This window comes from Aythya ferina (assembly GCF_964211825.1).
Source record: "Aythya ferina genome assembly, chromosome: 8".
Classification (NCBI taxonomy): Eukaryota; Metazoa; Chordata; class Aves; order Anseriformes; family Anatidae; genus Aythya; species Aythya ferina.
Window position 1 is genome coordinate 26,838,984 of NC_140304.1, and position 16,862 is coordinate 26,855,845.

At 35.1% G+C, this 16,862-nt stretch overlaps 1 protein-coding gene across 1 annotated transcript in view; it reads right to left on the reverse strand.

The window, feature by feature from the left end:
• Positions 1-16,862, reverse strand: part of FAF1 (Fas associated factor 1) — a 160,376-nt gene that overhangs the window by 79,599 nt on the left and 63,915 nt on the right. The window contains exon 8 of the mRNA XM_084528394.1: positions 2,533-2,619. Coding sequence (XP_084384520.1) covers positions 2,533-2,619 — 87 coding nt within the window. The remainder of the gene's footprint in view (positions 1-2,532; positions 2,620-16,862) is intronic.

Consider the following 16,862-nt stretch of genomic DNA (forward strand, 5'->3'; position numbering starts at 1 on the left):
TTTTCTAGGATAATTTTCAAGACTTCACTGCATCAGTTGATGACATACCTCCAAAATAGATTAATTAATATTAAAGACTTAATTTAAGTTTTACTTAAGTAAACTTGTTAAAAAAATATTTTAAACTCATACATTGACATTGTTTGAACTTTAATGAGCAGAACAGACATAATTCACGGTGTTAAAGTTATTCAGGCACAATAAAAGCTAAAAACGCTTCTTTGTTGAATGGTGAAATGAGATTTCCACAGACTATGTACGCCTTGTTTCTCACAATTAAAGCGTCACAGCATGAAAACATTCTCCTACTTGGGGACGTTTTGGTACCTATTTCCCTGGTGAAAGCGTGCAAAAGAGTTATTGACAATTCATACAGTATCCCATATTTCATTAGGTAGCACAAGCAGAGAACGTATCTTAACTCTGAGGGGAGACGAAGCAACAATGTTTTAAATGACTATTGACTCCACTAAATTTCCTGATAATGTCAGAAGACCGTAGTCTGTCAGGTTCATAAGAGACTCAAGATGATACAGGAATCCAATTATGCCAAGTCTATTTAGTTGTCCTGTTTGCTAAGCCAAAGGTTAACGAGAACTGCACTGAAAAACCTCCTGTGGTATTACAAAGTATTTCTTCTGCTGCATAAAATGTAAATGAAAAAGTATTTTAATCAAGTCTTTAACTCTTTAATTGTGACTGTGCACTACACAATACAGCAAACAAAACCGATGGGAAAAGTGTTTTAAAAAATCTGTCACTTAACGAGAGAGATCATTACTTATTACTTAAGTAATTATTGCTGAATATTTCCAGCATGCAGAGGAAAAAACGTGCAGATAGTCATTGCTAGCATTAAATCTTTATAAATAGTAAGCTACTGCCTCTAATTTTAGACAGAAATTAATTATATTTTTGTTGGTAACACATTCCAATCTGTTTACACAGCTGACAAGTCTCAGCTGCGGCAGACTCTAGCAGTGAGCTTTGAGGACTCTCCTGCTTTGGAGCAGATGACTCAACATTCACCAATTTCATTAAAGATGAAAGGGGGAAAAATTCACCTGCAACAATGTCATTTGCAAAAACAGACTTAAAACTGATTTATGAGTTTTACATATGCAATATACCGTACTCAGAGAAAGGTTTTCCCATCATTTATTGTTTTTTTTTCCTACCAGCTGTGAGAAAACAGATTAGAAGGGTTGAGTTTCCAATTCTTCTCTGGGCTAATGTAAACTAATAAAATGTTAAAATGGATCCAAGTTTCAAAGACTAATTACCACACAACAACATGCTGTTATTTCAGATCTTATATCTATACTCTCATATACGCTCTTGAATACATGGACAAAGATTAACCCACCTCTCTCAAACCTAATTACTGTTTCTGCAAACAATTATACTAGAAATTTGGACAGCTTTTGCATTTTTCTTTTTAATTTGCATAAATCCTTTACCCAGAAGAAAAAAACACAGCAATTGTGTACAAACAGCAAATCTTCTTTTACAAGAAGTGGAGTAGGAAAGGACAGGAAAGTAGAAAGTAATGCATCGAAGATAATGCTAACATACAGAAACAGCAAATCCTAATTCCATCTTCACTTTGTAGCATACTCCGGACAATACTTAGTTCAAATGTTTGATTCTATAAAAATGAAAGTACTCAACTTTTTCTATAATTTTCTCAGGTCGCTGTCTTGACATCTACCTACAACATAGCTACATAATTATGTGTTTAAAAACAAAACCAAAAGAAACCTAAAAATAAAGGTGAACCTCACCAGCTGGCAGAGGAACTACCAGAAAATAATTGTCTGAGCAAAACTGAAACATACGATGTAAAATATGCTGTAGAGACAACCATTCAAGGAATCAAGTCTAATATTTAACAGAACTCTGCAGTTAAATCCCACAGATTCATGAATCTGTAGGCAATTCTCTATAGTTAATTCCGTTACTGAGTTTACATTAATCTCAGATAATATTATGTTCTATTTCTAAATAATGGTACTAATAAAACCTTTAAAATATGTCTTAAAATTGAAGCATCTTGTATACATAAAATTTACAATTTCAAAATGCAATCTTGCAAATGTTGATATATGTTGATATATTGGTTCTCCAAGAACCAAAGAAGATACTCTCCACTGATTTCAACCTGCCTGTTTAACGTGTGCTTCTGACATTATCCATGAATCGATTACTCAGAATATATGTAAAAATGGGATTTTTTTTTCCTGAAGATTGGACACTGCAATAGTCCTCCTCAAATTTCAAACTTATGTGCAATTTTGTTTCAATCTAAGAACATTGGCTTCTTGTAGTTTAAAACACAATGAATTTGATAGACATGAATAATTTCCATGGAAATGTGCTTCAATAAGCCAATAACTTAGTACTTTTATCTTTCAGTAAAAAGCTCTGTTGAATGTATATGGGTTGATAAAAGCCATTGCGCGATTCTGATCAAAATATGACTAAAATCAGCTATTTGTAGGAAGAAATGAAACAAGAACCAAAGCTACTTACTGAGTCATCTGTGGCAGAAGGAGGCCAGCCTTCCCACAACTGGTGACGGACAGGGATACTAGTTAGGTCATACACATTCCTCTTTACCTGGGAAAGAAAATCAGGACTTGTACCATCAAAAGTGTACAGGCATACAATCATTTTCATCATAACTCCCAACTTTTTGATTCTTTTCCAATTATTGTAAAATGGGTTCCTCCAACAGTCAAAGGTTCAGATCTGTTTCAGAGGTTTATGTGCAACACAACTGAAGTACAATGCTGCCGAAAGCAAGTGAACAAACTGCTAAAGAAAAAAAAAACTATAAAATATCACTCAGAATTTGTTGTTAATGAAGTATGGTAAACACGGAAAACTCTTCCCTCAAAAACATTAACACATTAAAAAAGAACCGATGCATTTCATCAGATGTTTTGTGATGAGCAATTATTAAAACCTCAACAAAAACAAAAAAGTATTTTTGTACTTGTCTAGTGAGTGATAGTTCAAATTCTGTGTAATATCTGTATAAATATAATAAGATAATAAGATAAAGATTGCAGAAGCAACAATCACACATGAATGTTGCCCCACCAGAACCGTGGCCAATGCAAGGCTTACAGCAAACACTGCTGGGTTTTGATTTGTTTTCTATTAAACCGCTACACAGGAATGTGTGGTCCTCCTCTGCCTACACAAATTTACTTTCATTTGTAAGCGAAGACCTCAACAACCTTTACAACAGCCAAAAGAACATTTTCAGATAGATAAAAATTAGGTTTGATACATTTTACTAACATCTGACGTAACATTTCAGCAGAACATCTCAGGAAGTCACAAATTGTGTCCTGTTCCCAGCTCTACGAGGCCACACAGTCTGATGCCAGCAGACAGAATAACCACGTATTTGACACATTAAACCAAAAGATATTGAAGCAGATGGGTAAGACTTGACTTGAAGCAAATGCCAGGACTATGATTGCAAACAGCATATTCTGATGACCTCTTTAGCCTTTCACTTGTTACTTGTCAACTGGAAATTACAAAAATTCCTCATAAATGGTACGTTACATTTATGCCACATAACATTTAGGTTAATGTTGGTTTTGTTCAGAAGTTTTGGCAGGGAGACTGATCTGGTAACTACATTTAAATTAAAATTTTGAGAGTTATATTTTAATTAAAAAATAAACCAATAACATTATTTTGTTTTAGACAGAATACTGATATATTTTTAAGTAAAGTGTACTTTGTATTAGTGCTTCCTCATATTTAAGAATGCCATGCCTTAAAAATACAAGTATAGCTTAATTACAAAAAAAATTTATTTAAATCCATTTCAACTATACATATATAGGGCATCTTTGTGTATGTGTGTGTATGCACACACACACGCACCTGTGAAAAATGGAATTATGGAAGACAGAACCCTATAGAACTTGGTGTATGATCTCATTCCTACTGTTCAAAACAAACAGCCTTTCTTCAGTGCTTCTTAACAAGAAGCTGGCCTGCTGTGCAGTGTTCGTTTCGCAGTAGTATCAAGGTAAAGAGATGTCATTACTCAGAACTGACCCCACAACATCCCATCAACATGTAACAATACTGAGCTGTGATCACAAGAATATGGTTCTTGCTATTTTAGTTTTCCTGCAATAAATACCAGGATAAAGCATATCTGTGAGATAACCATTCTCCAATTACACATCAAAAAGTTGTATTTTCCCAATATTAAATTATAAAAAGAGCTATTTTGAAATAACAAGTGAAACTTATTTACGGAAACATGGGATCAATAGAACGACATTACATTGTTTTCAAAAAGTCTTCAGAAGTAAAAATAAATAACTCAGAAGTCACATTCCTCAAATTCCCCTTTAATTCCAAAGCACAACAGAAAAGCATTATGAAAAAAACAGTATTTCCCTTCTTTCATTAACTCATCTGTAACTGCACTGAATTCAATAACATTCCTCTGCTATTCTAAGCTTGAAAGGCATGCTCGGGGTAAAGTGTTATGTTGGTATAAAGCACAATGCCAGACTGATGTGCTGAACAAAAGTGATCAAAGTTGAAGTAATTTTAGCCAAGGCACAAGTATTCTGCTGCATTATTCTACCAGAATGACATCTGTTGAGCAACTCGTCGCAGGATAAACTAGTTGTTCTAGACAGGGCTGGTCAGGGAGGAGACCGTGCAAAACTTATTGGAGTAATGTTTGATTAAACAAACTGCTCGGGTTAAGATCATAGCTGGATTTTGAATCCTTGCCAAAGGAGTCCTCTTTCAAACAAGAAGAGGCGATCAATTATTTAAGATAAAATAGGTTTGCTTTAAAATAACTTAATTTTTAGGTTTATTTGGTAATTAGAACAATATCAAGAAAGCAGAGTGCAAAAGTTTTAGAAACTACAAACATTTAATAATCAATTACTGAATCTCCCTTTTCTTCATTGTTTCAATTTCAGTTTAAAATTTAAAAAAATATGTGAAGAGGAAATAAATACTCGTTTTAAATATAAGCATAAAACGCTTCTTCACTACATCAGCAAAATAAAAGCCTATGGCTATATTCTTCATGCAACTGAAAAAAATTCAGTTTGCACAGTGAGTGGAAGAAGTGTCTGTTAAACTTGCATTTAAAGTTCCCAGGATGTTGATAGGAAGACTGCAATCTTTATAAGTATATGTAAATCTAACTAATTTCCAGTGCCATCCACTGAGCTACATTTATTGGCAAACTTTTTGGTTCCCTAGCTTTGATCAGTTAGAAATACTAATTGGTGGTATTGTCTCTGTGTAGCGCAGAATTTCTTTTCATCATGCTCAGACGCCGTGGTGACTGGCACATTACTATGGCAGCCACCCCTCAGATTATAATCTCCAGAATATACTAAATCATTTAAAAACAAATTAGAGGCACATTTATTTGGTTTCTCAATTCATCTGTGAACAGTATCAATACCAGTGTTTAAAAGGAATGAGGAAAAAAACACACAAATATTTCAGATGGATTTTATGTAAGTATATATAATTCCTGCAGAATACCCTGCCTTGCAGCTGTGCCAGGTGCTGCAGAAGCACATAAAGTTTTACCTTTACTGATTTTCTCTGCTATTAGAACAAAGTTAGCATATTAAAAGATGTTTCTAAAAACCTATATGTCGAAGTAGCCAGACTGAGAGAAATTCCCAGGCTGAGTCCTACTTTCTTACCTTTCACTGCTTCTTTAGGAAGTAAGAATATTCCTTTAAAAAACAGGATTAAACACAGAAGACACTTTTTTTTTTTTTTTTTTCAGAGATGAAGTTAATGTAACATTCAAAGCCCTTCCACATCTATTTCACTAAGGATGAAATGAAGTAAAATAGATAAATAGGTAACAGGGCAAGAATTCTGGACCAGGTTATATGATGACGACCTGCTGGTGGTTTCACATATGAGGAGTAAAAAGCTTTTTTCTAGAAAACTAGTAAAACCCGAAATTTACTGTTAAAAAGTCTAACACCTGCAGAACTGTTTAAAAAAATTAAATATGCTGAATCATCAAAGAAGTGTCGTGCCTGAATCTGTATCTTTGAATCACAACAAATCACAACAAAGTTTAACAGTAGTTTCCCTCAGGCTGTTTTCTGCTTATGCAGGTACAAAGTTAATTGAAATAATGTAGATAATGAACTTTTGTTAGTCTTATTATTAAATATAATTTATGCAAAGCTGTAAATTGGCTGAGATGCTAAAGACTGTTCCAGGCACATAGGCAGCATGAAAGACAGTGCAAAAATGAGTGCATGAAAGGAAGACAAAAGGAGCAATAAAGTCAGAGGACTGTGAGGAATGTGGAATGTGAGTTGGGGGATGCAGGGAAATGAGATCAGACGCAGACAGAGCAAGGTTGCATGGGGCTTTGATAGCAAAACGGGAATCTTGACTTTGACATTGTAACAGAGAATTAGCCAAGACAAGCAAGTACAATTTTCAGGGGACAGCAATGATACGGATGGGGCAGTGACAGGAAGAAATGCAAAGTAAGCAAAAGCATTTCAGTGAAGAAAAACAAGGAGGAAAGGGGGGAAAAAATAGCTGAAGTGATAATCATCAAGACTACAGAGGAAAGCCTTTAACACCTCAGCCAAAGAACAGAAATGTTCCAAGGACAGGTAGTGGAGAGCATCACGGCTCTGGCTGCAACTCACGGGAAGCAGGGACGGCACCTCCAGGTTTCTACACACAGGGGTGTCAGAGGTGATAAGGCAGTGAGGCTGAAAGGCTACTGATGTTATGGGTAGTTCTGAACAGAGAAGATGGGGCAGATAAATGGTAATTTCTGTTAACTGTGGACTACCAAAAACTGTTAGATATATGGAGATGCGAGAGTAGAGAAAGAATTTCTGAACCAACACCTCTGCCACAAGCTGCTGCACAGATGTGCTCTGCGAGAGTAGTAAAGAAGCAGGACAGAAAGGAAAGAGGTTAGGAGAGAAAAAGTGAGCCAAAACAGAGAAAGTATTTTGTATTTTAGCCAGCTAGCCACAAGCAGGATACAGCACGTTACTAGCTCTTTCTTTACAAGCAGTACCACATCTCTAAAGACATGAAATGATAACTTTCTAACAGCTGACTGAAGCTCAAATTCTGTAATGCTTCCAGTTAGTCAATTAAGATGTCAGAATCAGGCTTTATAAAATACTGGTGTTTGCTTCTCAGCAACTACAAAGCACTGAAACTCTCCAAGGCAGACTCATGATGCTAGAATAACTATTTCCATTTGCATATTTACTCAATTCACTCTAATGGAATCTAAAGGAAAAAAAATATATATTTCTAATCAAAATATTTTATCTTTTGCTTTGTGCTTTTAAAGTTTTCCTCAGTAAGCTAAAGCTTTAACCCACAAATGCATTTTTGATGCTTCTAAATCTTTAACTGCAATATCTAGAAAAGAGATTGAAGTACATAAATTTTGCCACTAATTGTTGGAAATGTGGAATAAGACCTTCCCATGTCCAAGGAAGAAATTAGTAATTTAAAATAAGTAATCCATGCTATTTTCAGTTTGAGTAATGAGGCAAGGAGAAACAGGTAACTACTGAAAGGAAGATTAAGTGGCTGAATAGGCGGACGTGAAGTTAATGCATTATTTTGCTGTTACGTATTTTGAAATGGCAAAGGGAAAATTTTCAGGAAAAAAAAATCTGCAAGGAGACAACAAACTTAGAGAGATGATTCACCATAACTTTTTAGGAAAAAAAAAAAAAAAAAAAAATCTAATTTAGAAAAATAGAATACTAAACATGAGAACAAACTCCCCAGAATCCCCTTCTTCTAGAGAGGCATATGGATTTTTTTGGTCCCCAACTAAGCACTCAGAGATTTTTTTCCCCAGACTCAGGTCTATTACACTGAGTCATTAAACATGTCTTGAACACAGCAAAGAATGAAAGCTGAGTAATTCAGTGTGGAAAATTCAACAAAAAATGTTAATTTAATTTTACTGAAGCAAATTCTTGAGGGCTGGATACAGTCCAAATTACTTACATAAAATATTATTGGCAAAATTTAGGTGTCCTAAACTCCAAAAACTGTATTTTTTTCCCTGTAAGCTACTTGGCCAGGTTCTGTCTACAGCTGACAGAATGTCACCTTCAGATTACCTACTCCCTTTACATCGCCTTTGAGCTGTATTTGCAAGCCATAACACTTATTCAAATAGATTTAGAATACCTCTAAGTTACCCCTAAGTAACAGTTATCAGAAGACCATCTAGAGTGCAAGCATTACCAGATGACTTAGACTTAAATAACACAGTTAAAGTTCATCACATTTTGTAAACACTTGTAAAAAAGCATCCTGCAATTTCATTTCAGCAACAAAAACATCATGAATAAATTACTTTCATAGATTTCACACATTTTCATACTTCCTAATCCTTGATTTCACTATTTGGAACTCATATTTAAACCTCTCTCAAATCAATCTTGGATGTCACTTTTTTATTATTATTATTTTTTAATAGTTTTCTGCCAATTTAACATCTCAATCCCACAATCTACAAAAAATCCAGTGGGTAACACCAGTATATTTTTGTATACTAAAACTGCACATTTGGAAAAAGAAACTAAGAACCAGGATTCAATTAACCATGACACTGATCATTATTACGTGAATTCCTCCAGATTACCTGAACCAAATACATACCTATATTATAATCTGAAAAGACGGACATCCCAAGCACGTGGGATATCCCCCTCAAATCTTTAGCAAGTTATGTTCTGATCCAAAAACACCTTTTTCCAGCCTCCACCTCCTGCCCCAACTTCTCCACCAGACTTAATCTGAGCTCTCCAAACTACCCGATACCACTTTTTGCCACTGCTTTGGACCTGCCCTCTGGCTGCAGCAAGTCGCAAATGTTTGGCTATATTCATTACAGATCTCATTTTGCTCATTCACCATCTCTTAGCTGGACATACTAAGGATACTGAGCATGAATATCAGAAATTTGAATATCAGAAATTAAACTTCCACACAATGTCAAACACATACACAATGCAGGATGTGCAAAGATACAGTGAAGCACCTTTACTAAGAATTGTTAAAAATGTTGTTTCAACCATGTTTTTCTGCCAGCATACATGCACATTTTAATTTTACAGAGTAAAAGGCTTCTCTGCTGATCTCCATCCATAAATACCTAAACTAGGTATCCTTCTAGAAGAGTGTTACAGCTAAATGCAACTTACAATCTTTTCAACTTGATGCAGAAGTTACCGATTGCAGCTATATGGCCTGCGCTCCCCAAAGGTTCAGCCCACATAATTATTATGATTCACTGCTTGTAGTGCCTAGGAGACCTAATTGTGATAATCCCCTCTGAACTTAAAAATGCATGACCCTTTGAATTTCTTAATAGAAAGTTAGAAGAAATAAATTCTTACAGAAGAAGGAGAAACACATCCTTAAAAAATTGAGGCAAGAGATATGAGTATTAAAAGAAAAATGTTTTTAGCAGTACACAAGCATAAGGTTGAAATAGGGTATGAAAGAATTAAGAGTGTGAGCTAGCTGTGACATTAGAAATTGAAAGGAAGATGTGATTAGGGTTAAAAGAGATCAAACAACAAAGACTTAGTGGCAAAACAATTTTATGAATTAGTTTGAAAATGCCTTAACAACTTCTGCTAACAAAATAAAACTGATAATAATACTTGAAGTCTTTTGGTTTTGTTTTGTTCTAAATAGCGTGCTGACTCAGAGGAGATAGTCCTAGAAGTCCTAGTTTCCTTCTCCATTCCGTAGACATGTTCATTTAAGAAAACATATTTATTAATAACACAAATGAAACGATACAGCTCTTTTAACTGATCTTCATGTGCATTATAAAAGAGAACAGGCAAGTGATATTAAGTCATCTATTACCAGGTCACTAACAACAGACAACTGCTCTTTTGACAAAGCACCCAAAATAAAGGACGAATACAGCTTCTAATACTGTTCCCCCAAGGAAGGATATTAATTTGCCATAGGAAAGTTACCAAAAGAGATTGCTAATGCTACAGTCTATCTGCTTTAATGTCCTAAAATGTTGATAAATTGCCAAATGTCAAGGATTTTATTCCCATTCAAAATTAACATTTTAAGTCCCCTGTAAAATGAGCAGGACAGCTCTGGAAGTCCATACTCATGCAAAATCCCATACCTGTTAGGAAAAATTAGGCATTTGTTTTGCTATAGAAAACATTGCTTTTATTTACCAACTTTCAGTAGATTTCAGATTGCTTTAAAAGCATGATGGGAAGACTTCTACTGCAGCAGCATGTGCAGCTGTAGCAGATCTGAAGCCAGACAGAGAACCTCACCGTACCAAATTCAGAATATACAAGCTGAATTAGGATATCTCTAGGAAGAAACCATGAATGATGGATTAGAAGACCACTGCAATTAGACAAGCATAATTACTAAAATCAGTTCTATATCTTCAGAAAAAAAAACAGGCTGCGCTAGGGTAACAGTTTGCATCTGGGCTAACCTCATGAAAGAGGGAGAGCCGGGAGCCAAGGGACAAAAATTTTGTACATGGTCTGCATACTTGGAGACTTTACATATATTCCTAATAGATTACTTGAGTGATGAAATCAGTAACTTGGAGAAAAATATACCTTAACACTTACCAATCATGAAGTTAAGGGCATGACCAAGAGCAGTACCTCTAATTCAAACTACTTAAAATTGGTATGAAAACAAACTTTACTAAATACACCTTCTGTGCATCCCAACATCTCTCAGACCTACAATAGACAAGGCTAGAAGCTACAGCCACTAAGGGGTAATGGTAAAATATAAAAAAGATTAGAAGCTAAGAAAAAATTTGCACATCACATAGGTTTCAGCCCAGTTTGTCCATATCACGTGTGCATATATTCAGACTACTATGCAAACAAGTATAATTTTGCAGCTCCTACCTTTCAATCTCCTTCCTTTGTTAGAAATTATTGTGTGAACTCCTCAGCAAAAGTCGGTATTATACTTTCCTGTATCTTATAGTGGCTGTATTTTTTTGTTTTAAGGAAATAATTGACTTACTGAGCTATAGCATGGTGAATTACTACTATATTTATTATTTCTAGGGCATGAATTATTAGTAGAAGTGAGAGAGAGAGAGGACGTGACTCTTGCAGTGGAGAGTAGATCTGTTACATTTTCACGGCTGTCATGTTCTGAATGAAAGCTGAATTTAGACAAATTTATTTGATGACAAACACCCTCACCTTCATTTCAAAAGAAACTGGCTTGCAACAGCCAAAGCATGATAAATACATGTATTGCTCTTTCATCACTTCCCTATTTGTCCATTTTCATGGGTTTCAAAAGTAATCAGTCATACCGATAAAATGACCACTTATTTTACCATTTAAGAAGATGAATGGAAGTTAGATGTCCCCTTTTTGCTGCATTTAATTATGGCAAAAAAAAAAAAAAAAAAAAAACACCATTTGTATTCATATTGAAAAAAAAAAAAAGAAAAAATATTTTCCTCCTACAAATATCTTTCCACTTTAATCCAATGAGACTCAATCCTACTTTCTCCAGAAAATCTCAGTTTATGCTACTAAGACTTACGCTCTTGATGTATTTCTCTAACAGTGCGTTCTTCCACTCCTACCTGAACATGTTTCAGAATAAAATCTGATTCGGTTTCAAAGTATCATAAAATGTCTAAATCCCATGTGCTTAAGAGAAGATCCTTATTTTAAGTGGCAAACCTCCTTCTTTCAGTTTAACATATCATAAAGTAACTATTTTGTCATGTGTTTTTTTATCTCATTTCTAGACAACTGATAAAATATTTTTATGAGAGCGTATTTAACTGTTACTAGAGACAGCATAAAACCTATTTCAAATGCTTCAAAATGGTCAGTTTGAAGTTACTTGCAAAATTTAGACATATGAAATATATCTTGTGAAGCAAAGCAGAACTACTGTGCAGAGTTGTGCAGTACTACAATGCAGAAGAAATCCTCCAATACTCCTTCAACTTCAGTGCTTTACCTCTTTCTTCCCACCACTTTTACACCTAAACATCCCAGGAAGTCTGCTGCTTATTAGAGACATTGGTAGGCTTTCTCTGTAGTACATTTGCTTCCAGTACCAGACAACAAGATGCATCTAAAAAGGAAGAAGAGCCACAGAGTCTCACACCTTATACTTTTTTCAGCAGTACTGTAGAGTTGGAATGACAGGACAAATCCTAGCTTGACTTGCACTGCACCTTCTAGGGAGCTTACAACTGCATTAGTAACCCAAGGGAGAAATGATACGCAAAGTACATCATCTCTAAAAAACTGCTGGCATCTTTACTATACAAAAGAAATCATGGGTTAACTCAGAAACCCACCAATAACTCAACAACTGACTTTCTTAGTTGAACCTTGCTCAGGTTGTTAGTATAGAGTAGGTGGCAGACTCTTACATGTGAGAACTGAGTAAGAATTCAACGCTAAAGTGAACTGTGGTATTTTTCTCAGTCACCCTAAGTATAAAATACAATAAATTATTTTGTGTGGTTGCGTTTGAACAGATGATGTATTGATATTATTTTAAATTCAAATTAAACTAATTATAAAACAAGGTTTACTGAGCTGTTACTCAGCTTCTTATTAACAAAAAAAAATTGTCTGGTATTTCTTCCATCTCATTTTCATGTCTACCAAATTTCCGCTTCTTTTGGGGCTTTTCTTCACATCAACAGCATCCAGAAAGAATATGAAATTCATATCTGTTTTAACCAAGAAATGACTGTCAGTTTCACCTTGAAAAATAAAATTATGCAGACAATCTGAAGAGTCTATCTACACACCAGTTAGTAACTAATATTGCTACATTTAAGATATATACACATAAGGTACCTGATTATACTATTAACAAGCACCTCTCCAATATATACTTTTTTTTTTTTTTTTTTAAAAAGAGAATTCAGCCTATTTAACAACTCACTAACAAAGCTATTCCTTAGCTCATCCCTGCCATAACCTGCTCTATTCAGAAACATATGGGAAAAGACATTAAATAACCAGTGAAAACCATGGACTTCTGGTATTAGTGCTACACATTGCATACCCCTATTCATTATTCCACCTCCCTTGTTTAATCTATCATTAAGATTCAGTGACCCTACACTAAATTTAAAGCAGATCCTTCCTTCCTCCCATGCCTAAATTCACATACTTTTCTAGTTGGGGATGCCCTCGAGTATTAGCCACTCTACAGGGTTTCTCTAATCTCAGCTCTGAACTATGTTGTGCTATAGAAGCAAGAAATTGCAGGTTTACATCTTTAACTATGGAATCTTCTACCAAAAAAACACCCTCATTTACTTAATAAGTCTTTCATTTAGAGCATATTTAAAATGCACAAAAATTATACATTTCCCTCTATACTTCACAGATAAAAGTAGTAGACTACTTTAAAGGACTGCTTCCCTGTACCTGTGTCCCAAATAGGATTTCATTGGAAACAATTTTAAAGCTTTCAGAAGTGTATTATAACATCTTGTAAGACCTAGATTATTCGCAAAGTCAATATGAAATAGTTTTTAATAAATAAATCAAGAAAATAGAAAGATAAGAAATCAGATATTCAATTTGCCTTAAAAACAAAACAAAACAACAACAACAACAACAAAGGAACTAAAAATATATAAAGACCTCTGCCTCTTTCATTTCTTTTTATTGACACAGATTGCACTTCAACAGCAGTCACAGTACAGGTGAAAACATATTAAAGAGTTTTGAGAATAAGGGACAAGAATCATTATCATTAACATCTGTACGTATTTGTCAACTACACTCCTGTCTTCTTCTTCCATGATAAGGTGAAAATTGATCTTCACCAGAATTTTAAAAAGTTAAAGACAGTAGGACTATGAGTGAAACAGAGATGAGATTCTGTTAACAAAATGAATTGGGCAAAGGTGAAATCTGAATTATCTTCTATCTTCACTGAAAGAAGCTGTACAATTTTGTTTTGGTTTCATGAATAATAATATTTTTAGTATATTTAAATGTGTTTAAACATATGCCTTCAAAAAATAGAACAGAGTTAAAAAGAACAGCTTCAACCTGACCAAAGACTCTTCTTTGGCTCACATTTCTTTAGTTTCTCTGAGTCTTTCTACAAACTAGTCATCACTTGAACTAGTGGTAGATGTACAGGAGTCACATACATTTGTGGAATACAAAAAGGATGAGGGACAGATCAAATGAGTAAGATTTGTGTTGTCAAAAAACATGTGTTTCCTTTATTCAGGCTTTAAAGGGTTACTTCCAACTCCTGTTCTCTATTTGAAGTTATCAGGTAACAGAAGAATATAAGGAACAGTTAAAATAAACAGAGAAAGCTGAGAGCAACGCTGGAAAACCTGAAGATTGAGTTCTGCACATGAAAGAAAAAGAAAAGTGTTACCAGAAAATGAGAAACAAAACCAGTAACAGGAACTTATAAAACTGGTAGATAGAAAAATATGGACATAAAAATAAGCTGGAACCTCTTCTAATGAAACAGCTTTCTTTACAAGCAGCAGCATCCATTTCATGAAGAAGAGAAGTCTTATTTTGCTGAACCCAATCTTTTTATCCAAGACATTGGCACATTCCTGCCAAAAGCTGCTTCACATCCATGCTTGGGGTGCCATTATGACAAAAAAAATAGTCACAGAAACTGTCTAGAGAACAGCATTCTTCATCACAGGGAAAACTTTATGGGTTTTCACCAGATTCATCTTTTAATACTGAACATTCAAGAGAAAAATTCAGAATGTCTAATCAAATTCTTAAGAAGGGGTATGTCACCATTTGTTCTCACTCCCGGCAAGTGTCCAGGCTATTCAAATGGTACTTCTATTAGCAGGAATGTTTGACTAGGAAGATAACCCAGAAACCTTTCAGGACCTGGGCAAGACAGCAACAACTGGCAGAAAACAAATAAATGTTCGGATCACTTATGCTGCATTTTAAGGCAGAACTTTCAGAAGTTAAACAGCTTAATACTTTATATTTATTTTTATTTTTTTTTGAAATACACACACTAAGGCTCCAGTCTTGCAACCTGTAGTTCAAGTACTCTTTCTGAAGATAGCTCGAGCAACACAGAAACCACACACTGCTGAAATAACCAAGTCCATCTCATGAAGACAGGGTTCACCATTTCCTGAACGTAAGATAAGTGCAATTTCACTAGTGTTTGACCAACATACTGTGGGGAATTTCCTCTACTGTAGATTTCAGTCTTAGAAAGCTTGCCATTTATATGCTGCACATACAGAAAATGTAAGGCCCAGTTAGAAAAATGCTAACCTGAGCCGTTCTGGCCATTTTCACTATTCTTCTGTACAAACCTGCCATCTCACTGAAACAAAGGTTTAAATAAAGGTTACCTTCATTGTTTAAACATATATATTATTTTCTTTGCATTCTTCAGTCTTAGCTTTACATGCAAACCTGTAATTTAAATGAGCAGTGAGCACTATTGTACTTAATGAAGAAAATTATTAGAAACTCAGCTACTCAATTTCTCCAAAAACACCTTCAATGCTGCAGAGAACTAGCAAATTCCCCATCCTACTTATTCTTTAAAATAAAAGTAGAAACTTTGTATTACAAAACAATACTCACAGATAACAAATATTGAGATCAGAAAAAAAAAGTCTATTCAGCTCAAATTAACACATTTCTATAAATCAAAGCAAAATTTACCCTCGCTTTCTTTCCTGTTACAGAATTATCACCTCAGTAGCCAATAAAAAAGAAAGATCTAATGAGGTATTTCAGTATCTCCCAAAGAAATATTTTCAGCTCTGTTTTTCTTTTAAGTGCTTGAAAGGCAAAGAGTAATGAATTGCTCCTGTGCGGTCTCTCTTATTATTGAGTTACAAAAAGAAAGTTATACCAAGTCTTTCTTTTTCACATACTTCAAAATATTATGTTTTTCAAATCTTGCCGCAACAATGGCAAATGAAGGCTCTGAGCAGAAAGGACAGTTATTTAACAGCAAACGAAGTTCTGTTTTAAGCTGTAACCTTCCACACTTCTACTAATGGGGAAGGGGCTGAGGTGACTTTGGTGAGTCTCCTGGACTACTTCTACCTCTCAGGATAAACAGCTTTACAGGAGACAAGCAAGCACCTTCTAATCCTGAAAGCATCTACACACATCACGAGGTGCATGGCCGTGAGACGGGGAAGAGGAACCAGTTATAGTCTGTCAGGAACTAGTCAGAAACCTAAAGACAGACTAAGACATTCTGCTGGTCAGTCACCAGTGGAAAGAGGATGCCCCGGACCTACAATTGTTTTCAACAGGACAGTGAAATCAGAATCACCTTTTTCATGATCTATGTGAGAACACTCAGCAGAAAACTAGAGGCACACTTAAGGGGATCAAACATGTATCTTGTAGGCAGGCTAAAAAGACAAAAGATTGGGAATAGCACATTTAGATATGGAATAACAATGCCACTGTTTTCTGAACTAAAAGATCAGCCTTGAGTAACTCCAGCCTAGAAGGTTTTGAGGATATCTGCCAAGATCTCCAGTAACACCTGCATGAATAGCAGTTCTGACACACTCAGAATCAGAAGTAGCTCTTGGGCAAGAGGTGAGCTGTGGTGTACAAAGAGGAATCCGGCAGGTTAAGAACCACAGACTGACTGACCTCCTCGAGCAGTGAAACCTGGTCAGTACCATCAAAACTCTCCCATGAATGTGAAAACAAAGGCATTCGGACCCCCTATTTTAAAGGAAATGCATTTTCAGATTGTAGACATTTTAGATATTTGGAATAGTTTCAAGGAAAGAG